The sequence below is a fragment of the Anomaloglossus baeobatrachus genome, chromosome 7, assembly GCF_048569485.1.
Source record: "Anomaloglossus baeobatrachus isolate aAnoBae1 chromosome 7, aAnoBae1.hap1, whole genome shotgun sequence".
NCBI lineage: Eukaryota > Metazoa > Chordata > Amphibia > Anura > Aromobatidae > Anomaloglossus > Anomaloglossus baeobatrachus.
In genome coordinates this window covers 105,891,025-105,914,447 of record NC_134359.1, presented here as the reverse complement: position 1 = coordinate 105,914,447, position 23,423 = coordinate 105,891,025, and the positions used below count along the sequence as shown (strand labels likewise).

General features: G+C 43.7%; 1 protein-coding gene across 2 annotated transcripts in view; it reads right to left on the bottom strand.

Annotated features, from left to right (window-relative positions):
* Nucleotides 1-23,423, bottom strand: part of KANSL1L (KAT8 regulatory NSL complex subunit 1 like) — a 110,671-nt gene that overhangs the window by 29,705 nt on the left and 57,543 nt on the right. For both annotated transcript variants that reach the window (XM_075317544.1, XM_075317545.1), the window contains exons 10-12: nt 16,711-16,784; nt 16,223-16,377; nt 4,711-4,759 (exon numbers count right to left, since the gene is read on the bottom strand). In XM_075317544.1, the coding sequence (XP_075173659.1) occupies nt 4,711-4,759; nt 16,223-16,377; nt 16,711-16,784 (278 nt within the window). The remainder of the gene's footprint in view (nt 1-4,710; nt 4,760-16,222; nt 16,378-16,710; nt 16,785-23,423) is intronic.

Sequence of the window (23,423 nt, the reverse complement as noted above, 5' to 3'; positions counted from 1 at the left end):
CAGAGAATGAGACCGAGAGACAGACAAAGAGATAGAGAGACAGACACAGAGAGAGACTGACAGAGGTAGACAGACAGAGAAACAGAGAGACAGTTACTATCCCGGGCAACGTTGGGTGCTACAGCTAGTGACTGTATAAAACTGAAATTAAAATTACAATTTCAGTATTAAATCAGGGAAAGTTTTGACAACCCATTCTGGTATGGATTTTGAAAATACTGCATATTTCAGACAATCGGTCACATTACTAGAAGACACACCCCAGGTTAAGACAATAGAAAAAAAAAAATTCTACTAATTAAAACTAGTTTCCTGGAAGTGCAAAAAAGTGGAGGGGTCAATATCACTACTTTCTAATGCTCAACAGTCAAATAGCGAGGTACCGTGTTTCCTCCAAAACTAAGCCTTAACATGATTTTAAAGGATTTTTGGAATATGCTTGCAATATAAGCCCTATTCCAAAAATAAGCCCTAGTTACAGTCAGGGCTGGCGTTATGTGGAGTCAGACTGCACAATTTCTCAGCGCCTCCACTCCCTAAGGGACACCAGCAGTTGTATTCCTAGGTGATGAATGTTTAAAGACCTTTGGTGACTTCAAAGTCATGTGACATTATGTAATCAAAGGTCTCTTAATAGCAGGAGTTTAAAGCTGAAGGGAGACAGGCCAGTATGTATGTGCAGTGAGAGTGTAGATACATAGATAGATAGATAGATAGATATATAGATAGATAGGAGACATATAGATAGAGGATAGATAAGAGATCCATAGATATCTTAGATAAGAGATATAAAGATAGAGGATAGATAAGAGATCTATAGATGGGTAGATTGGATAAGAGACAAAGATAGAGGATAGGTAAGAGATCTATAGATAGATTAGATAAGATATATAAAGATAGATACAGTGGAACCTTGGTTTATGAGAACAATCCGTTCTGGGAGTGTGCATGTAAACCAAGTTACTCGTCTAGCAAAGCAAGATTTTCCATAGGAAATAATGCAAGCTCAGACAATTCCTTCCACAACTTGTGCAATGTCCCCTATTGTGCCATTCCACACACGCACAAACACACACACACATTATGCTCACCTTACCTTCCGTTCGCTGGCCTCCTGGTTCTTGTAGGCCACAGGTATGTGTATCCAGTAACCATCGCGACGATGCAGGAGCTTCCGCTGTCAGTGTCAACGTCATACGCAGGAGCAGCTTTCCTCTGACTGGCTAGCGCGCTGATGTCAAAGGCATGAGCCACTTGCCTTTGATTGGTCAGCGCGCTGCCTTTGAGAAGCACTGACAGCGGATATTCCTCCATCGTCACGATGGTTACCCGATACACATACTGTACCTGCGGACTACAAGAACCAGGAGGCCGGCGAGGGAACGGAAGGTGATATGAGCATAATTGTGTGTGTGTTTGTGTGTGTGGACTGCAAGAGTGGGTCAGAGCGCGGTGAAAGTACGGAACCAGGAACTTGTGCAGCGAGTATCTGCTTGTACAGCAAAGCTTGCTCGTAAACAGAATTACAAATTTACAGCAAGCTTTGCTCGTATAGCGAAATACTTGCACACCAAGTTACTCATAAACCTCGTAAACCGAGGTTCCACTGTATATAGAGATACATAGGTAGATAAATAGATAGATTTCCTCAGTACAATGACGAAATGTATAATTGGTGGAGGACCTTTGATCTTCTGTCCTTCTGCCACCGTTACCCGGTATGGTATTCTAGTACCTGCAGGTCTGAGTAAGGCACTGGCTCTGAGCCAACATGTGTTGCACTATTTATCCATGTATAGTGTTGAGCGGACCCGAACTGTAAAAGTCTCTCTCTCTCTTTCTCTCTCTCTCATGTCCCGGATCTGCTCCCCATTGACTTACATTGGGCCGGATTCCGGATCATATCCGGACTTCTCTGACAACCCGCGACGGATCCGCCGGACCAATCCGCTCAACTCTATCCATGTGCCAATAAATGCTTTGAAAGAATACTACTGGATTCTTACTATTCTTTAGCAGCACTGTGTTATTCCTCTTTAAATTTCATTATTAATGCACTGATGAGGGCAGGGAGAGAGAGAACTGTACAGATATTTTAAAAAAAATATATACATACTTTACAGCAAGATTTTAACTTGCTAACCACGATATACCTTTTTAAATATAAAAATACAGCCAGAAACTAAAATCATATAGACAACATGAAACACATAGTATAAGGCCAAAATGTAATCAGTTTATTAACCCCTTCACAACCATGGACGGATATTTCCGGGCAGGCGGCGTGGATCGGCACACATATCAGCTGTTTTCAACAGCTGACATGTGTGCCTGCATGTTACGAGTGGAATCGCATTCCACCCGTAACATTAACCCCTTAGATCTCGCTGCCAAAGTCTGGCAGCGAGATCTATATGTGCGCGGCCATGTTTTTTACTTACCGCCGCCCCCACCGGAAGTCACGTGAGTGATCATGTGACGTTCGTTGGTTGCCATCGTAGCACAGGTTCATGTGATGACGCCTGCAGCTACGAAGTTTCACTTTAGTTTTTCCTCGGCCGGGAGCAGAGGGAAAAAGAAAGTGACTATTTCTGCTGTTTACAGCTGTGTACCTGTGATCAGCAGATAGTGCAGAGCGATCGGATTGCTGATCGCTATAGCCCCCTAGGGGGACTAGTAAAATAAAATAAAAAAAGTAAAATAAAAGTTTTAAAAAATAATAAAAAAAAAACCCTAAAAGTTCAAATAACCCCCCTTTCCCCCCAATGAAAATTAAAGGGTTAGAAAAATATATATATATATATATATTAATATATATATATATATATATATATATATATATATACACACACATACATATATATACACATATATATATATATATATATATATACACACACATATTTGGAATCGCCGTGTTCAGAAATGCCCGATCAAAATATAAAATCAATTAATCCGATTAGTAAACAGCGTAGTGGCAAAATAATTCCAAATGCCAAAATTACGTTTTTTTGGTCGCCGCAAGTTTTACGCAAAATGCAATAACAGGTGATCAAAACGTAGCATCTGCGCAAAAATGCTACCATTAGAAACATCAGCTCGAGACGCAAAAAATAAGCCGTCACTGAGTCATAGATCCCAAAAAATGAGAACGCTACGGGTTTTGGAAAATGGCGCAAAACGTACGCCACTTTTATTGGACAAACTTGTGATTTTATTTTTAACTCCTTAGATACAAGTAAACCTATACATGTTTGGTGTCTACAAACTCGCACCGACCTCAGGCATCATACCCACACATCAGTTTTACCATATAGTGAACACCGTGAATAAAACATCCCAAAAACTATTGTGCCATCACACTTTTTTTGCAATTTTTCCACACTTGGAATTTTTTTGCTGCTTTCCAGTACACCATATGGTAAAACTTATGGTTTCATTTAAAAGTACAACTTGTCCCGCAAAAAACAAGCCCTCATATGGCAAGATTGACAGAAAAATAAAAAAGTTACGGCTCTCGGAAGAAGGGGAGCAAAAAACAAAAACGCAAAAACGGAAAGTGCCCCAGGGCTGAAGGGGTTAAACAATTAATAAAATTCACAATAAAATTACAGGGTGCCAACAGATATTGGGAGAGGACAGAGAGTAAATATTGCAATGAATTAAGATATCAATTAACAGATCAAATAAATATATCCAAAGAATTGTATAAATATCAAAGTGCAAATTGCCTATCTGATTACATAGGTTAAAATGGAGTTAATCCATCACAATTGCAGTCCATATAAGATATAAAGTGCACAGTGCAAGCTCTAACAGCGACCAACCAGCAGGGGGAGCTCAGATTATTGTCACATATATATATCTGAGTAATGTCAAATAACATAAATATGCAGAGCAAATTAGCTAGAAAGTTATAGCTGCTTAAGTGTGCATAAGCTACATAGGAAGGGCTGGTGACCGCCTGGCAGAGCTGGCAATTAAAACGTACAAAAATCTGTTACAATATGGGCTGTCATAAAGGCTTACAAGTAGAGCACATTACCTCCATCCACACACCCATGCCTCCAACGTACGTTTCGTGAGAACTTCTTCAGGGAGCGTGTGTTGGAGGGGTAGGTTTATTGTGAATTTTATTAATTGTTTAATAAACTGATTAAATATTGGCCTTATACTAGGTGTTTCATGTTGTCTATAAGATTTTAAACTTGGTAAAAAGTGTGTCTTATAGTAAAAAAAAAAATAAATAAATTAAGCACACCAGTCTTTCCATGAGTATAATTTTAAAGATTTATATAGAAATGCATGTAATCTGTAATGTGAAATCTGGTGACATGCACTTAAAAAAATAGATTGAATTGTATTGTATCTTCTATATGTTTCAAATCGTGTAAAGTTAATGTGCGTCACAGGGCCCTTCAACTAAGAGACATTAATTTTTTTTCAATTATGGATTATCAGTTCTAGAAAGAAGGCATGGACAACTCATGGCGAGAAGACTGCATGGTGCCAAAATACAGCAAATTTCTATAGAATATAGATTTTTAGTGCTGATGTCACCAATTATATACTTTTTTCCTAGCAAACAACTGTGCAAAGTATAAACAAGTGGTGACGGGCAGACCACAGTCTTCCTTGTGCTCGATTAAGTCGGAAGGAATAACTGTGCTCTGTTTGCTAAAGAAAAAAACTTGATAAAAACAATCTAACCTCTTCACACGGAGGAGACGTCAATGGTTCCAGCACAACTTCTTTCCAACTGCAAGTAAAGCAAAGTAATTATAACTAGTAACAATAATAAAAAAAGCAAAAACAACAAAGTACTGTTTATATAGTGCCTTGCGAAAGTATTCGGCCCTCTTGAATTTTTCAACCTTTTCCCATATTTCAGGCTTCAAACATAAAGATAAAATTTTTAATGTTATGGTAAAGAATCAACAACAAGTGGGACAAAATTGTGAAGTTGAACGAAATTTATTGCTTATGTAAACTTTTGTAAAAAAAGAATAAACTGAAAATTTGGGCGTGCGATATTATTCGTCCTTTACTTTCAGTGCAGCAACTCACTCTAGAAGTTCATTGAGGATCTCTGAATGATCCAATGTTGTCCTAAATGACTGATGATGATAAATATAATCCACCTGTGTGTAATGAAGTCTCCGTATAAATGCACCTGCTCTGTGATAGTCTCAGTGTTCTGTTTAAAGTGCAGATAGCATCATGAAGACAAAGGAACACAACAGGCAGGTCTATGATACTGTTGTGGAGAAGTTTAAAGCCGGATTTGGTTGCAAAAAGATTTCCACAACCTTAAACATCCAAAGAAGCACTGTGCAAGCTATCATATTGAAATGGAAGGAGTATCATACCGCTGCAAATCTACCAAGACCCGGCCGTCCCTCAAAACTTTCATCTCAAACAAGGAGAAGACTGATCAGAGATGCAGCCAAGAGGCCCATGATCACTCTGGATGAATTGCAGAGATCTACAGCTGAGGTGGGAGAGTCTGTCCATCGGACAACAATCAGTCGTACACTGCACAAATCTGGTTTTTATGGAAGAGTGACGAGAAGAAAGCCATTTCTCAAAGATATCCATAAAAAGTGTTGCTTAAAGTTTCCCTCAAGCCTCCTGGGAGACTCAACAAAACATGTGGAAGAAGGTGCTCTGGTCTGATGAAACCAAAATCGAACTTTTTGGGCACAATGCCAAACGATATGTTTGGCGTAAAAGCAGCACCGCTCATTACCCTGTACACACCATTCCCACTGTCAAACATCGTGGTGGCAGCATCATGGTTTGGGCCTGCTTTTCTTCAGCAGGGACACAGAAGATAGTTAAAATTGATGGGAAAATGGATGGAGCCAAATACAGGACCATTCTTGAAGAAAACCTGTTGGAGTCTGCAAAAGACCTGAGACTGGGACAGAGATTTGTCTTCCAACAAGACAATGATCCCAAACATAAAGCAAAATCTACAATGGAATGGTTCACAAATAAACGTATCCAGGTGTTAGAATGGCCAAGTCAAAGTCCAGACCTGAATCCAATCGAGAATCTGTGGAAAGAGCTAAAAACTGCTGTTCACAAACGCTCTCCATCCAACCTCACTCAGCTCGAGCTGTTTGTGTGGAGGTGGCCTGAGCTATAGCTTGTTTGTTTAAACGAAATAAGAATATCTGTGTATGTAAATAATCAAAATCTAGATGTAGTTACATAATTATCTGTTTGTCTATGTAGCAATCGCATAGACCCATATGATTCTAAGCTGTACAGTCATGAAGGGGTTACCAAGGATAAGTGAACAGATGTATGAACAATGAACAAAGAAAGTATTTGTGCTTATCAGTAGTTCCACACAAAGAAGGAATGTGCCATCCATGGGATGAAATGTGGGTACCTACACTCCCCAACCCTCCCTATGCAGTTTCGATGTGTGAGAGAAAACAGATTGATACTTTTTGTACATGTCTGAAGGTTGAAATGTAATACTAAAATCTGGGCTATAGATTATACGAGTTCAGTTGGTGACGCTGGCTCAATGAGAGAACATGTCTGTGTGGTTATTGTCTGATTCATTAATATCGGCACTGATATACAGCTAATACGGCACCGGCCTCTGAATATTCTAAATGAAGACTCCATTAGCAGTCTTCACCCAAATTCCTCCCTTGACAGTTTGGCGCACCAGCGTGGAGCCCTTCCACGGATGCATTGCCGACCTGGAAATACCAATGGTTTGGACGTCGCGGACTGATACCTCCCTGCGCTCCAATTAGACTGATCATCTCCATCCCACGGGTAAGTGTTACATACTGTGTATTCACTACCATTGTGGTTGGTTTGGAGAGGAGGGAGTGATGGGCTGTGTGTCCTTATCGGTGTTAAAAGGTACCCGATTGTGACTCAGGGGTAGTGCCCGCTGGGGCTCAGATCCCAGCCCTGAAGTGTGGATCGATTGAGAGTGTCACACGGGATCCAGAGGACGGCTGTTAGGGCAGGAAAGACGGTGGTGGCCGGATATAGCTAGTTAGACTGACCCGGTCTGTAATTAAAAACGCAGGGGGGACACCCGTGATCGAAGATAGGGATTAGGACGTTAAATTTGATACAGTTCACCAAGTCCGGAGGTCGGGACATTCTTACATATGCATGTACATTTTTGTACGTCCTCCTCCTTTCATGGGCTACATACCTGTGATCGAAGATAGGGATTAGGACAATAAATTGGTGTAGCTGATCAAGTCCGGAGGGAATACATTTTGTACCCCTTCTCCTTTTGCGGGATACCCTTATTACTATATAGTTGAGGAAACAGCTAGTACAGGGGTGGAGCCTTGGGTGCCGGCCGGACTCTAACGCACGCCGCATAGTCATAAATTAGTGTATTCCAGACACCACAAAGATAGCAAAAATGTTCAGACAGAAAGCTGAGAGGCCTGAAGGTAACAAGAGATTGTTAATTGATGCTGAATTGTTTAACAGAATAACGCAGATATTGCTATCGAAAGGATATATTGAGGTCAAAGATGAAGATGAGGAAGGGGATGTTGTGTTTTCATATAGGTCACCCAAGTCTGAGGATGGTTTTAGGGGCACTCGAGAAGGTTGTTTTGTTGCCACTTCGCAGCCTGATCCTGGACAAGCCCCGGAGCTACTCACAGATGTTACAGTTCCATCCCCTGGAAGGAAGAATGGGCAATAATTTCAGTCTCTCAATGTGCAAAACTGATAGACACATACCCCAAGTAACTTGCAGCTGTAATCGCAGCAAAAGGTGGCGCTACAAAGTACTAACTTAAAGGGGAAGAATAATATTGCACGCCCCACTTTTCAATTTATTATTTTTTACAAAAGTTTAAAATAAGAAATAAATTTTGTTCAACTTCACAATTGTGTCCCACTGTTCCTCACTAGAGTTGAGCGGATCGGCCATAATCCAGGTCCGGCGGATCCGGTTCGGGTTGCCGCCGAAGTCCGGATCCGATCCAGAATCCGCGGCCATGCAAATCAACGGGGAGGAGAGGGGGAAGAGAGAGGGGGAAGAGAGAGGGGGAAGAGAGAGGGGGAAGAGAGAGGGGGAAGAGAGAGGGGGAAGAGAGAGGGGGAAGAGAGAGGGGGAAGAGAGAGGGGGAAGAGAGAGGGGGAAGAGAGAGGGGGAAGAGAGAGGGGGAAGAGAGAGGGGGAAGAGAGAGGGGGAAGAGAGAGGGGGAAGAGAGAGGGGGAAGAGAGAGGGGGAAGAGAGAGGGGGAAGAGAGAGGGGGAAGAGAGAGGGGGAAGAGAGAGGGGGAAGAGAGAGGGGGAAGAGAGAGGGGGAAGAGAGAGGGGGAAGAGAGAGGGGGAAGAGAGAGGGGGAAGAGAGAGGGGGAAGAGAGAGGGGGAAGAGAGAGGGGGAAGAGAGAGGGGGAAGAGAGAGGGGGAAGAGAGAGGGGGAAGAGAGAGGGGGAAGAGAGAGGGGGAAGAGAGAGGGGGAAGAGAGAGGGGGAAGAGAGAGGGGGAAGAGAGAGGGGGAAGAGAGAGGGGGAAGAGAGAGGGGGAAGAGAGAGGGGGAAGAGAGAGGGGGAAGAGAGAGGGGGAAGAGAGAGGGGGAAGAGAGAGGGGGAAGAGAGAGGGGGAAGAGAGAGGGGGAAGAGAGAGGGGGAAGAGAGAGGGGGAAGAGAGAGGGGGAAGAGAGAGGGGGAAGAGAGAGGGGGAAGAGAGAGGGGGAAGAGAGAGGGGGAAGAGAGAGGGGGAAGAGAGAGGGGGAAGAGAGAGGGGGAAGAGAGAGGGGGAAGAGAGAGGGGGAAGAGAGAGGGGGAAGAGAGAGGGGGAAGAGAGAGGGGGAAGAGAGAGGGGGAAGAGAGAGGGGAGAGGAGAGAAAAAAAAAAAACAAAAAAAAACGGATCCGGATCGTGCACCCAGAATCCCGGGTACTGGTCGGACTCGGATCGGGCACTCAAACCGTGCGGATCCGGATTTTGCGGATCCGGGTCCGCTCAACCCTATTCCTCACCATAACATTAAAATTTTTATCTTTATGTTTGAAGCCTGAAATGTGGGAAAAGGTTGAAAAATTCAAAGGGGGACGAATGCTTTCGGCACGGTGGTTCAGTGGTTAGCACTGCAGTCTTGCAGCGCTGGTGTCCTGGGTTCGAATCCCACCAAGGACAACATCTGCAAGGAGTTTGCAGAACGTATGTTCTCCCCGTGATTGCGTGGGTTTCCTCCGGGCACTCCGGTTTCCTCCCACACTCCAAAGACATACAGATAGGGAATTTAGATTGTGAGCCCCAATGGGAACAATGTTCCTGATGTATGTAAAGCGCTGCGGAATATGTTAGCGCTATATAAAAATAAAGATTTATTTTATTTAATATACTTTCGCAAAGCACTGTATATGCAGCTTCACTGCAGATCTATGTGTCTTCAGTGTTTAAAGTCAATGTGAGGGCAGGGGAGTGTAATAAAGTGAGGGGAAGAATATTTGGGGATATTTAATCCCTTTGACTCCACTTTAATTTTTAAGCTGTACTAAAACAGCACGTAAAGTCATTCAATGGGTGAGGATCAGAAAATATACCAGTCTGTCTCAAATTAAAACTGAGCTTTACTGGCAGTTAAAAGTATTAGCTTTATGCTTATTCTTCATTAAAAAAAAAATAAATCATAGAGAAGGACAGCGGTGCTGCAAAAACGATCACCAGCGCTTTTCAGATGCTTCACCTGGGAAACCTCAGTCTTAAAGAAGACATATGTACATGCCCTTAGACCGAATGCACAAGTCAATCGAGTGTGCTGATCCATTTTTGGTCCTAGTATCAATTTTTTTACAATCCACGTATTACTGAGAAAAAAAAAAAAAAAAAAAACATCTTCAAAGCTTCAACTACTCAGTAAAAAATGGTTAGCACTTGGATAACATATACAGTTAGGTCCAGAAATATTTAGACAGTGACACAATTTTCGCGAGTTGGGCTCTGCATGCCACCACATTGGATTTGAAATGAAACCTCTACAACAGAATTCAAGTGCAGATTGTAACGTTTAATTTGAAGGTTTGAACAAAAATATCTGATAGAAATTGTAGGAATTGTACACATTTCTTTACAAACACTCCACATTTTAGGAGGTCAAAAGTAATTGGACAAATAAACCAAACCCAAACAAAATATTTTTATTTTCAATATTTTGTTGCGAATCCTTTGGAGGCAATCACTGCCTTAAGTCTGGAAACAATGGACATCACCAAACGCTGGGTTTCCTCCTTCTTAATGCTTTGCCAGGCCTTTACAGCCGCAGCCTTCAGGTCTTGCTTGTTTGTGGGTCTTTCCGTCTTAAGTCTGGATTTGAGCAAGTGAAATGCATGCTCAATTGGGTTAAGATCTGGTGATTGACTTGGCCATTGCAGAATGTTCCACTTTTATGCACTCATGAACTCCTGGGTAGCTTTGGCTGTATGCTTGGGGTCATTGTCCATCTGTACTATGAAGCGCCGTCCGATCAACTTTGTGGCATTTGGCTGAATCTGGGCTGAAAGTATATCCCGGTACACTTCAGAATTCATCCGGCTACTCTTGTCTGCTGTTATGTCATCAATAAACACAAGTGACCCAGTGCCATTGAAAGCCATGCATGCCCATGCCATCACGTTGCCTCCACCATGTTTTACAGAGGATGTGGTGTGCCTTGGATCATGTGCCGTTCCCTTTCTTCTCCAAACTTTTTTCTTCCCATCATTCTGGTACAGGTTGATCTTTGTCTCATCTGTCCATAGAATACTTTTCCAGAACTGAGCTGGCTTCATGAGGTGTTTTTCAGCAAATTTAACTCTGGCCTGTCTATTTTTGGATTTGATGAATGGTTTGCATCTAGATGTGAACCCTTTGTATTTACTTTCATGGAGTCTTCTCTTTACTGTTGACTTAGAGACAGATACACCTACTTCACTGAGAGTGTTCTGGACTTCAGTTGATGTTGTGAATGGGTTCTTCTTCACCAAAGAAAGTATGCGGCGATCATCCACCACTGTTGTCATCCGTGGACGCCCAGGCCTTTTTGAGTTCCCAAGCTCACCAGTCAATTCCTTTTTTCTCAGAATGTACCCGACTGTTGATTTTGCTACTCCAAGCATGTCTGCTATCTCTCTGATGGATTTTTTCTTTTTATTTCAGCCTCAGGATGTTCTGCTTCACCTCAATTGAGAGTTCCTTAGACCGCATGTTGTCTGGTCACAGCAACAGCTTCCAAATGCAAAACCACACACCTGTAATCAACCCCAGACCTTTTAACTACTTCATTGATTACAGGTTAACGAGGGAGACGCCTTCAGAGTTAATTGCAGCCCTTAGAGTCCCTTGTCCAATTACTTTTGGTCCCTTTAAAAAGAGGAGGCTATGCATTACAGAGCTATGATTCCTAAACCTTTTCTCCGATTTGGATGTGAAAACTCTCATATTGCAGCTGGGAGTGTGCACTTTCAGCCCATATTATATATATAATTGTATTTCTGAACATGTTTTTGTAAACAGCTAAAATAACAAAACTTGTGTCACTGTCCAAATATTTCTGGACCTAACTGTAGATGGCATCAGAGTACTATCTATTTTTTTTTCACTCACCTATTTCATTAGGATGGGTGACTGTAATGCTCGCTGCCGTGGATGGTGCTGCGGCGAGCTAGAAATGAACCCACTGGACCACAGGGAGACCCTGGGCTTACCTTTACATGAGGTAGAGGCAGAGACGGTGGCAGCTGACCCCCATAACAGGGGCAGAAGGGAGAGAATTTCAAGTGCAGACCGGGATCACCAAGGGGCTCAAGGCAGGCATTACACATAGGACAGACAAGCAGAGTCTCTAGCACCAACAGGGCAGGACGGACGGACAGGCAGAGTCACTATCAAGGTAAATGGCACGGTCAGGATGGACACAGTCAATAGTACCAACAAGGCAGAACTGACAGACAGCCGGTATGGGCGGGACAAGACTGTAACCAGGTGCCCACATGCAGGACGGGCTGGTAGCGAGGAATGGACAGGACAGGACTGGAACCAGGTGCCAACAGGCAGGATGGGCTGGTAGCCAGGTACGGACAGGACAGGTCAGGACCAGAAAGACAGGGTGATCTGACAACTGACTAGATAGCAATCAAGTGACTAAACTTAGGTGGTGTTGAACAGGCCCCTCCTCTAGTGGGAGCTTACCTTAAATACCCAGTGCCTCTCAGCGATAGGCTGAGAGGCACTTCCTAGGAGTGGCACGCTGGCCCTTTAAGAGAGGGGCAGTGGCATGTGGATTCCTTAGGCTATGTGCGCACTAGAAATGTGAAGTTTCTCAAGAAAATTTCTTGAGAAACTTCTGCCAGTGAAAGATTTCCGGACCTGCGGAAAAAATCCGCACCAAATCCGCATGCGTTTTTGCCGCGGATTTGCCGCGAATTTGCCGCGAATTTGCCGCGAATTTACCGCGGATTTACCGCAGGTTTGTCCCTGCAATAAATAATAAAGATAATCGATAGACAGATAATGGATAGAGGGAAAGATGGATAGATGAATAGATAGATAGATAGAGGGATAGATAGATGAATAGATAGATAGATAGAGGGATAGATAGATGAATAGATAGATAGATAGAGGGATAGATAGATAGAGGGATAGATAGATAGATAGATAGATAGATAGATAGATAGAGGGATAGATAGATGAATAGATAGATAGATAGAGGGATAGATAGATGAATAGATAGATAGATAGAGGGATAGATAGATAGAGGGATAGATAGATAGAGGGATAGATAGATAGATAGATAGATAGATAGATAGATAGATAGATAGATAGATAGATAGATAGATAGATAGATAGATAGATAGATAGAGGGATAGATAGATGAATAGATAGATAGAGGGATAGATAGATAGAGGGATAGATAGATAGATAGATAGATAGATAGAGGGATAGATGGATAGATAGAGGGATAGATAGATAGATAGATAGATAGATAGATAGATAGATAGAGGGATAGATGGATAGATAGAGGGATAGATAGATAGATAGATAGATAGATAGAGGGATAGATAGATAGAGGGATAGATAGATAGATAGATAGATAGATAGATAGAGGGATAGATAGATAGATAGAGGGATAGATAGATAGATAGATAGATAGATAGAGGGATAGATAGATAGATAGATAGATAGATAGATAGATAGATAGATAGATAGATAGATAGATAGATAGATAGATAGATAGATAGATAGATAGAGGGATAGATAGATGAATAGATAGATAGAGGGATAGATAGATAGAGGGATAGATAGATAGATAGATAGATAGATAGAGGGATAGATGGATAGATAGAGGGATAGATAGATAGATAGATAGATAGATAGATAGATAGATAGAGGGATAGATGGATAGATAGAGGGATAGATAGATAGATAGATAGATAGATAGAGGGATAGATAGATAGAGGGATAGATAGATAGATAGATAGATAGATAGATAGAGGGATAGATAGATAGATAGAGGGATAGATAGATAGATAGATAGATAGATAGAGGGATAGATAGATAGATAGATAGATAGATAGAGGGATAGATGGATAGATAGAGGGATAGATAGATAGATAGATAGATAGATAGAGGGATAGATAGATAGAGGGATAGATAGATAGATAGATAGATAGATAGAGGGATAGATAGATAGATAGAGGGATAGATAGATAGATAGATAGATAGATAGATAGATAGATAGATAGATACAGGGATAGATAGATAGATAGATAGATAGAGGGATAGATAGATAGATAGATAGATAGATAGATAGATACAGGGATAGATAGATAGAGGGATAGATAGATAGATAGATAGATAGATAGATAGATAGATAGAGGGATAGATAGATAGATAGATAGATAGATAGATAGATAGATAGATAGATGAGAAAAACCTATATAATGTTCCACCTCCCTGCATTTTCTAAGCTGGCACCCTTTAGTGACTTTCATGTGGCACTTAGGCTGCTTTCACACCTCCGCTTTCTGGAATGCGGCACAATCCGGCACTTTGCATGAAAATCGCAACCGTTTTTTTTTGCTGCCGGTTGCGATTTTCCTGCATAGACTTTAATTAGTGCCGCATTGTGCCGCATGGCCTTGCGTTCCGTCCGTTTTTTGCCGCATGCGGCAGATGTAGCCGATGCGGCGGCCGGATGGAACGTTGCCTGGCACGTTTTTTCGTGCGGCAAAAAAAACCGCATCGCGCCGCATTCGGCCGATGCGGCACATTTTTCAATACATGCCTATGGCAGCCGGATGCGGCGCAATGCGGCAATAACCGCATCCGGCCGCCGCATGCGGTTTTTGCCACTGCGCATGCTCAGTAGCATGCCACAAGCGGCAAAAACCGGACTGGCCGCAAAGGAAAAACCTATGCAAAGGATGCGGTGTTTTCACCGCATCCGTTGCATAGCTTGCACAGCCGGATTGAGCCGCAGAGCTCAAGCCGGATGTGTGAAAGTAGCCTAAAGGGTGCTTAGCCTTGTATTTAGCCATAAAATAAATAAATAATTAAAAAAAAATGACGTGAGGTCCCCCCATTTTTTGTAGCCAGCTAGGGTAAAGCAGACGGCTGCAGCCTGCAGACCACCGCTGGCAGCTTCACCTTGGCTGATAATCCAAAACAGTGGGCACCCCACGCTGTTATTTTAAATTATATAAATAATTTAAAACAAAAAACGTGGGGTCCCCCCCATATTGGATCACCAGCCAAGGTAAAGCGGACAGCTGGGGTCTGATATTCTCAGACTAGGGAGGTCCACTGTTATTGGACACTCCCCAGCCTAAAAATAGCAGGCCGCAGCCGCCCCAGAAGTGGCGCATCCATTAGACGTGCCAATCCTGGCGCTTTGCCCCAGCTCATCCCGCGCCCTGGTGCGTTGGCAAACGGGGTAATATATGGGGTTGATGCCAGATGTGTAATGTCACCTGGCATCAAGCCCTGGGGTTGGTGAGGTCAGGCGTCTATCAGATACCCGACATCACCAACCCAGTCAGTAATAATTAAAAAATAGACAACAAAAAAAGTTTTATTTGAAAAAACACTCCCCAAAACATTCCCTCTTTAACCAATTTATTGAAAAGAGCACAATCAATTCCACGTCCGGCGTAATCCAATAAGGGGGGGGGGGGCACGGCGATCCATACCATAGTCACTGTCCCAGTCAATGAAGAACAGAATGTTCCCCATTGGCTGGGAGAGCAATGCAGTGACCTGAGCTAACATCAATAGGTCAGCTCAGGTCACTGCAGGGGATGACCAGCGCTGCCATCAGGAGCATAGATGAGATCATTACCTTCTGTGATCATCTCCTGTACTGCTGACGTCAGCGCTGTCACTGACTTATCGCGAGAGCCCGTGACGTCACCGCTAGTGACAGTCTCGGGCCGCTCGCGAGACGGGCATAGACAGCAGTGACCGCGCTGACGTCAGGAGGCAGGAGATCGTCACAGCAGGTAATGATCTCACCTCCTGACAGCAGCGATCGTCATCCCCGCGGCTCCCAGCACTGCAGGATGTCCGTGTCTGCCTGCGCTGCCGCGTGACAGGCTGCTGACACTGCGGGCAGACACTGACACCCTGCAGTGCAGGCAGCCGCGAGGCCGGAGCAGGACACAGACTGCACGGGCACCTGGAGGTCGCACGGAAGTGCTTCTGTGCGGCGTCCAGGGAGTGCGACGTGTGTTTCCTCTGCTCCTCTTCCTGGCATAATGACATCGCTTCCTGCAAAACCGCAGGCAGCGATGGGCATTACCGCAGGTAAATCGCGGCTATTCCGGGGGTATACCGCACATCATTGCTACCTGCGGAATACCCCCGGAATACCCCCGGTACCTGCGGAAATTAATGGACATGCACATTTTCTCAAGAAAGTTTCTCGAGAAAATTTTCTCAAGAAATTTTCTTGAGAAAAATCCGCACAGTGCGCACAGCTATTTTTTTTTCTCATTGAATTTCATGGGAAATGTCTGCACAAAGATTGCAGACATTTCTCAAGAAATTTCCGGGGCAAATCCGCGGGTAAATCCGCGGGAAAAACGGTCTAGTGCGCACATAGCCTTAGAAGGAGTGCTGTCGGAGGTTGTGTGATGTGTTTCCTACATCTGCTTATAGCCGTGACATGCAAATTCAGCTGTGCACATAAGACTCATTTTATAATTTTAGCAAAGCATTGTGCTGCCAAATACCTTGGGGTGAGAATTTCTTTGTACTGTAATTTTTCCAATTTAGATGGTGCAACTAGGTTCATAGGAATAACAATGTTGTCAATGTCATACGAGTTTTCACTCCTCACTCTCCGTCTAGCAGCGCTTAGCACAATACCGGGGTCCCGAGCCTGTAACTTAACCACATGAAAGAAAGAAGAAAAAAAAAAAAAGAAGAAAAGTAGTTATTACATTTTATCTTGCTTGTCTCTTTTTATTTGTTTTACGTCTCACAAAATCTAAATAATAAATCGCAATATTGTGACATTTTAGCAACATCCTTGACAGGCTGCAATTCACATCACAAGGGTGGCGGTGCACAGGCAAATATGGGAAATGCATCATGTCAAGGTTTTGTTTTTTTGTTTTTTTTTCTCCATTTAAAGCTGCTAAATATCCCAGCATATAGACAACTAATTATATATATATTTACATTTATTTATTTTAAATATTAGTGTCTTTCAACATACCTGAAGGGAGGTTTTCTGAGAAATGGGGGTCACATTGAGCTCCTCAGCTGGGGCAGCATGGCTACGGTGAACCTCTGAAATTAGAAAGAAGATCTACAGTTAGGTCCAGAAATATTTGGAGAGTGACACAAGTTTTGTTATTTTAGCTGTTTACAAAAACATGTTCAGAAATACAATTATATATATAATATGGGCTGAAAGGGCACACTCCCAGCTGCAATATGAGAGTTTTCACATCCAAATCGGAGAAAGGGTTTAGGAATCATAGCTCTGTAATGCATAGCCTCCTCTTTTTCAAGGGACCAAAAGTAATTGGACAAGGGACTCTAAGGGCTGCAATTAACTCTGAAGGCGTCTCCCTCGTTAACCTGTAATCAATGAAGTAGTTAAAAGGTCTGGGGTTGATTACACGTGTGTGGTTTTGCATTTGGAAGCTGTTGCTGTGACCAGACAACATGCGGTCTAAGGAACTCTCAATTGAGGTGAAGCAGAACATCCTGAGGCTGAAAAAAAAGAAAAAAATCCATCAGAGAGATAGCAGACATGCTTGGAGTAGCAAAATCAACAGTCGGGTACATTCTGAGAAAAAAGGAATTGACTGGTGAGCTTGGGAACTCAAAAAGGCCTGGGCGTCCACGGATGACAACAGTGGTGGATGATCGCCACATACTTTCTTTGGTGAAGAAGAACCCGTTCACAACATCAACTGAAGTCCAGAACACTCTCAGTGAAGTAGGTGTATCTGTCTCTAAGTCAACAGTAAAGAGAAGACTCCATGAAAGTAAATACAAAGGGTTCACATCTAGATGCAAACCATTCATCAATTCCAAAAATAGACAGGCCAGAGTTAAATTTGCTGAAAAACACCTCATGAAGCCAGCTCAGTTCTGGAAAAGTATTCTATGGACAGATGAGACAAAGATCAACCTGTACCAGAATGATGGGAAGAAAAAAGTTTGGAGAAGAAAGGGAACGGCACATGATCCAAGGCACACCACATCCTCTGTAAAACATGGTGGAGGCAACGTGATGGCATGGGCATGCATGGCTTTCAATGGCACTGGGTCACTTGTGTTTATTGGTGACATAACAGCAGACAAGAGTAGCTGGATGAATTCTGAAGTGTACCGGGATATACTTTCAGCCCAGATTCAGCCAAATGCCGCAAAGTTGATTGGACAGCGCTTCATAGTACAGATGGACAATGACCCCAAGCATGCAGCCAAAGCTACCCAGGAGTTCATGAGTGCAAAAAAGTGGAACATTCTGCAATGGCCAAGTCAATCACCAGATCTTAACCCAATTGAGCATGCATTTCACTTGCTCAAATCCAGACTTAAGACGGAAAGACCCACAAACAAGCAAGACCTGAAGGCTGCGGCTGTAAAGGCCTGGCAAAGTATTAAGAAGGAGGAAACCCAGCGTTTGGTGATGTCCATGGGTTCCAGACTTAAGGCAGTGATTGCCTCCAAAGGATTCGCAACAAAATATTGAAAATAAAAATATTTTGTTTGGGTTTGGTTTATTTGTCCAATTACTTTTGACCTCCTAAAATGTGGAGTGTTTGTAAAGAAATGTGTACAATTCCTACAATTTCTATCAGATATTTTTGTTCAAACCTTCAAATTAAACGTTACAATCTGCACTTGAATTCTGTTGTAGAGGTTTCATTTCAAATCCAATGTGGTGGCATGCAGAGCCCAACTCGCGAAAATTGTGTCACTGTCCAAATATTTCTGGACCTAACTGTATTACATTTTACATCTTTTTATACGGTACTAGCAAAATCTTAGATGTTTTGCGGAAATAACAAAGGCAAGTAAGACTGCGATCTTGCAGGTGGATTAGCGTTCATTACCCTAATGATTGCGGAAATCATCTGCAGCGCCCCTGAAGCCATCAGGGAGCTACAAGGTACTGCATCCCCCCCCAGGATGCAGGGCCTACCCCCAGGGACCCAGAAGACCAGTGCTGGTAACATCAAAACATTCCAGTTCATTCCTCTTTTGTTCCCAAATTTCCCCAAAGACTGGTGACAGACTAGGATTGGACCCAATGGATGGCCACCTAGGGGTGGAGTCGATCCAGTCCACTAGACAACAAGGTGGGAGGGTCAGACAGGAGAGACAGTTAGTCGGTGAGAGTGAGTGTAAGCACCGACAGGAGTGTGACGGTTACCTGAGGACCCAGGCGTGTGGTTGCCGGTGGAGTACTCCCGGAACCATAGCACCAATGGGGTACAGAATCCTAGGTCAGGCAAACGCTCCAGGCAGACTTGATAAAATCTGCACAGTGAGGGGACCATCAAGGACCTCACTGACCTTGAAGTTTGGGACACAGTAGCAACGGGAGAACTGGGGAACAGGACCAGAGACTCCGACCCCACAGAGTTCACGCTACCGTCGTACGGACTACAGTTGAGAGACAACCAGAAGGGGACCCCCAGACGCTCCAAGCCATGGGGACCCACCCTCCAGAGACAGGTGCAGAAGGGGAAAGAAGCCACCGGGTCACTACACCGGCACTGGGACTAAAGGGACCAGCGGTCAAGACCAGCCTTCCTCGGGTGACCAGTTTCCAACCTACTGTGAGGAAAGGCACCAGTTACACTGCAACCCCTTGTGTGGCCTACCTTCTTTCTGCGCCCATCAATATCACTTTTCCTCTGGGACCTGGCCCTGCTTGCGGAGGGCCCAACATCCAGGCTGCCACCAGCCTCAGTAGTGAGAACTGTGCAGCGGCGGCTCCACTAAATAGCCACAACCCGCAAGCGGTGTCACATTATAAACTTTTATCTAACCTCCCTTGTAAATATACCCCTTTTAAAAAGCGTCCCCAGGGTCATGGAACCGGGACAAGGCCACCAAGTGACATTTCCCCAGCTCTACACTGCCCGGGACCGAGTACCCCATACATCTACATGTACAAACCAGATCCATATGATCAATTGTTACTACGATCATTCACCCCCAAAGCTTGAATATGCTCGCCAGCATATCCTTTTTACACAAGATGTGCTGCCGAGCAACCTTAGGCCGACATAAAAGTTGTGGTCAGCTGACTAACATGCGCTGCCACTCACTGTGCATGGAGCGGAGACTTCGGTCCACCCCTGCGACTGACAGCCCAGGGCCACAGCGAGGAATGAAGCTTATTTCCTCCTGGTAGCCGGGCTTTCAGTACAGCGGCCGCACAGCATCAAAATGCCATTAACTTGCAGATTATCCCATATCTGTAGGTAGTTTGATTTTTTTTTTTTTTTACATGATTGGCCTTAAAGGGAACCTCTTTCCCATGATGAGCATTATTTTCATTTTTCTGATTTTCTGCACTTATTAGTTAAATTAAGTTACTTGCGTTTTATGAACTGCATCTTTGAGTGTGTTTTCTGTCCATTTTGCTGTCCCATGTTTTAAATAAAGCTGCTTTGTTTTTGATACTTCCTGTTATTTGGCTTTGACAAAACTTTATTGATATACTTATGTGCAGATTCTACTTGCTATTTTACCTGTGGATTTTCTGCATCTATGCATCTAATGCGATTCTATGGAGAAAATCCACACATAAAACTCAGTGTACCTGCGTGCAGATTTCACGCACAAGTCAGTTTACACAGTGTAAAAAAAAAAAAACAATACACAATGGCCATTAGTTCGCAATACATCCTATCCACCCTCCTGGAACTGTAAGACGCGGTGTCTTTGTGTCCCAAGATTAAGCAGCGTCAAAAACTCACTAAAAAAAGCAATGTGGGAACTTAATTACATTGCAGTGCTAAAGGAAGTCTGGACAAAAATCCCTTCTGTGCCAAGCACATCCTCATGTGTGCTTCAATTGGTACAGTTAAACTGCCTAGTCTACTTTCCCAGAAAATGTTCTTTTATCTAATATGCTAATTCGCTGCATGGTGCACTGTGGGCGGTCCAGTGCACTTTCTGTCAGGCATTCCGTCATGCTGATGTCTTGCACGCCTTCTCAGTGCCACCCTACTCACAATGATCTCTGCTTCACCTATTGGCAGGTCTTTTGCAGAGCTGCTTTGCAGCACTCCCAACTCTGCTGCATCCTCTTGTCTGGTGACTCTCCACCTGGCTATAGGGAGGCTATTAGGGATAATCGAATACCTCAAATATTCGGCTTATAGAATATTTGCATAATAAGTCGCCGCTATTCGACTATTCACGAATATTCGATGCGCAATGCAAGTCTATGGGAAACCCGAACAACAACTATTCGGACTTACATTGCGAATCGAATATTCGCATAGCGGCAACCTATTCGTCGGATATTCGCGAAGCTGAATATTTGAGGTATTCGATCATCCCTAGAGGCTATATATAGACTCTGCTGGAATTTATATCCGCAGTGTCCAAGAGAGTTCTCCTTCCTTGGCCTATCACACACGGCGCACGGTCTGTGTGTGAAAACATGGACATCTGAAGATCACCATAAGATATAATGGGTGCGTGTACTATCCGTGAAAAAAAAAAAAAAAAAAAACACAGATGCCACACATACATGTGAAGGGGATCCAATACTGGCTCCTGAATGAGTTAACTGAGAATCTGTCAGTCAGCCTGCTATCATGGTCTTACATAGTGTTTCTGACTTTCTCTTGGTTTTCTCACCTGATTTATGACCACAAGCCACATGAAACGTGAATGTGCAGGGAAACAATGAGCCTGTGAGTCAAATGGTGCAAAATTTCAAATGAAACTCAAGTAAAAAAACAAAAAAGAAATGTCCCTAAAGGCAGACAACCTTTTTAACATATTTATACGGCTATCAGCCTTGTAATTACAACACTAAGAAGGAGCCGTTTATAACCCCAACGCCACAGTGATACTATGAGTAGCCTGAGTGGCCTCAAGGCCACGTGCACACGTTGAGTATTTGGTGAGGTTTTTACCTCAGAATTGGAAGACAAAACCAGGAGTGGAACAATCAGAGGAAACGTACAATAGAAACACGGCACCACTTCTGTATTTATTACTCAGTCCTGGTTTTGGCTACAAACACTGAGGTAAAAAAACTCACCAAATACTTAACATGTGCATGTGGCCTTATTGTGCTACCATGGCCGGCAAAGTTTCCAGACTTGTCTCCCATTGAGCACATCTGTCAAGTTGTTGGAGTGCAATTACAAAACATAGCTGCCAGCATTGGATCTTGATGATTTGCCCAAGCATAGTCAGTGGGGCAGAACGTTCCTCAGACAACTATTAATGACCTAACTGATAGCAGCCAAGGCTGTAAGTGCTGGGATTTCTGTACACGGAGTTCATAGTGAATAAATTGAGAGGTTTTTTAAAAAAAGAAGGGAATTTTGTTTACTTACCGTAAATTCCTTTTCTTCTAGCTCTAATTGGGAGACCCAGACAATTGGGTGTATAGGCTATGCCTCCGGAGGCAGCACAAAGTATTACACTCAAAAGTGTTAAGCCCCTCCCCTTCTGCCTATACACCCCCCGTGCTCCCACGGGCTCCTCAGTTTTGGTGCAAAAGCAAGAAGGAGGAAAAAGAATTATAAACTGGTTTAAAGTAACATCGATCCGAAGGAATATCGGAGAACTGAAACCATTCAACATGAACTACATGTGTACACAAAAAAAACAGGGGCGGGTGCTGGGTCTCCCAATTAGAGCTAGAAGAAAAGGAATTTACGGTAAGTAAACAAAATTCCCTTCTTCTTTGTCGCTCTATTGGGAGACCCAGACAATTGGGATGTCCAAAAGCAATCCCTGGGTGGGTAAAATAATACCTCGTAAGAGAGCCGTAAAACGGCCTTTTCCTACAGGTGCGCAATCGCCGCCTGAAGGACTCGTCTACCTAGGCTGGCATCCGCCGAAGCATAGGTATGCAACTGATAGTGTTTCGTGAAAGTGTGCAGGCTCGACCAGGTAGCCGCCTGACACACCTGCTGAGCCGTATCCTGGTGTCTCAAAGCCCAGGACGCACCCACGGCTCTGTAAAATGGGCCTTCAGCCCTGAGGGAACCGGAAGCCCAGCCGAACGGTGGACTTCGAGAATTGGCTCCTTGATCCACCGAGCCAAGGTTGATTTGGAAGCCTGTGACCCTTTACGCTGGCCAGCGACAAGGACAAAAAGTGCATCCGAGCGGCGCAGGGGCGCCGTACGAGAAATGTAGAGTCTGAGTGCTCTCACCAGATCTAACAAGTGCAAATCCTTTTCACATTGGTGAACTGGATGAGGACAAAAAGAAGGTAAGGAGATATCCTGATTGAGATGAAAGGGGGATATCACCTTAGAGAGAAAGTCCGGAACCGGACGCAGAACCACCTTGTCCTGGTGAACAACCAGGAAAGGGGCTCTGCATGACAGCGCTGCTAGCTCGGACACTCTCCGAAGTGAAGTGACTGCTACTAGAAAAAACCCTTTCTGCGAAAGGCGTGAGAGAGAGAAATATCTCTCATTGTCTCGAATGGTGATTTCTAAAGAACCAGCAGCACCCTGTTCAGAATCCAGGGTTCTAACGTCAGCTTGTAAGAAGGAACGATGTGACAAACCCCCTGCAGGAACGTGCGTACCTGTGGAAGTCTGGCTAGGCGCTTCTGGAAAAAACACAGAGAGCGCTGAGACTTGTCCCTTAAGGGAGTTGAGCGACAAACCCTTTTCCAGTCCAGATTGAAGGAAGGACAGAAAAAATGGGCAAGGCAAAGTGCCAGGGAGAAGAACCCTGAGCAGAGCACCAC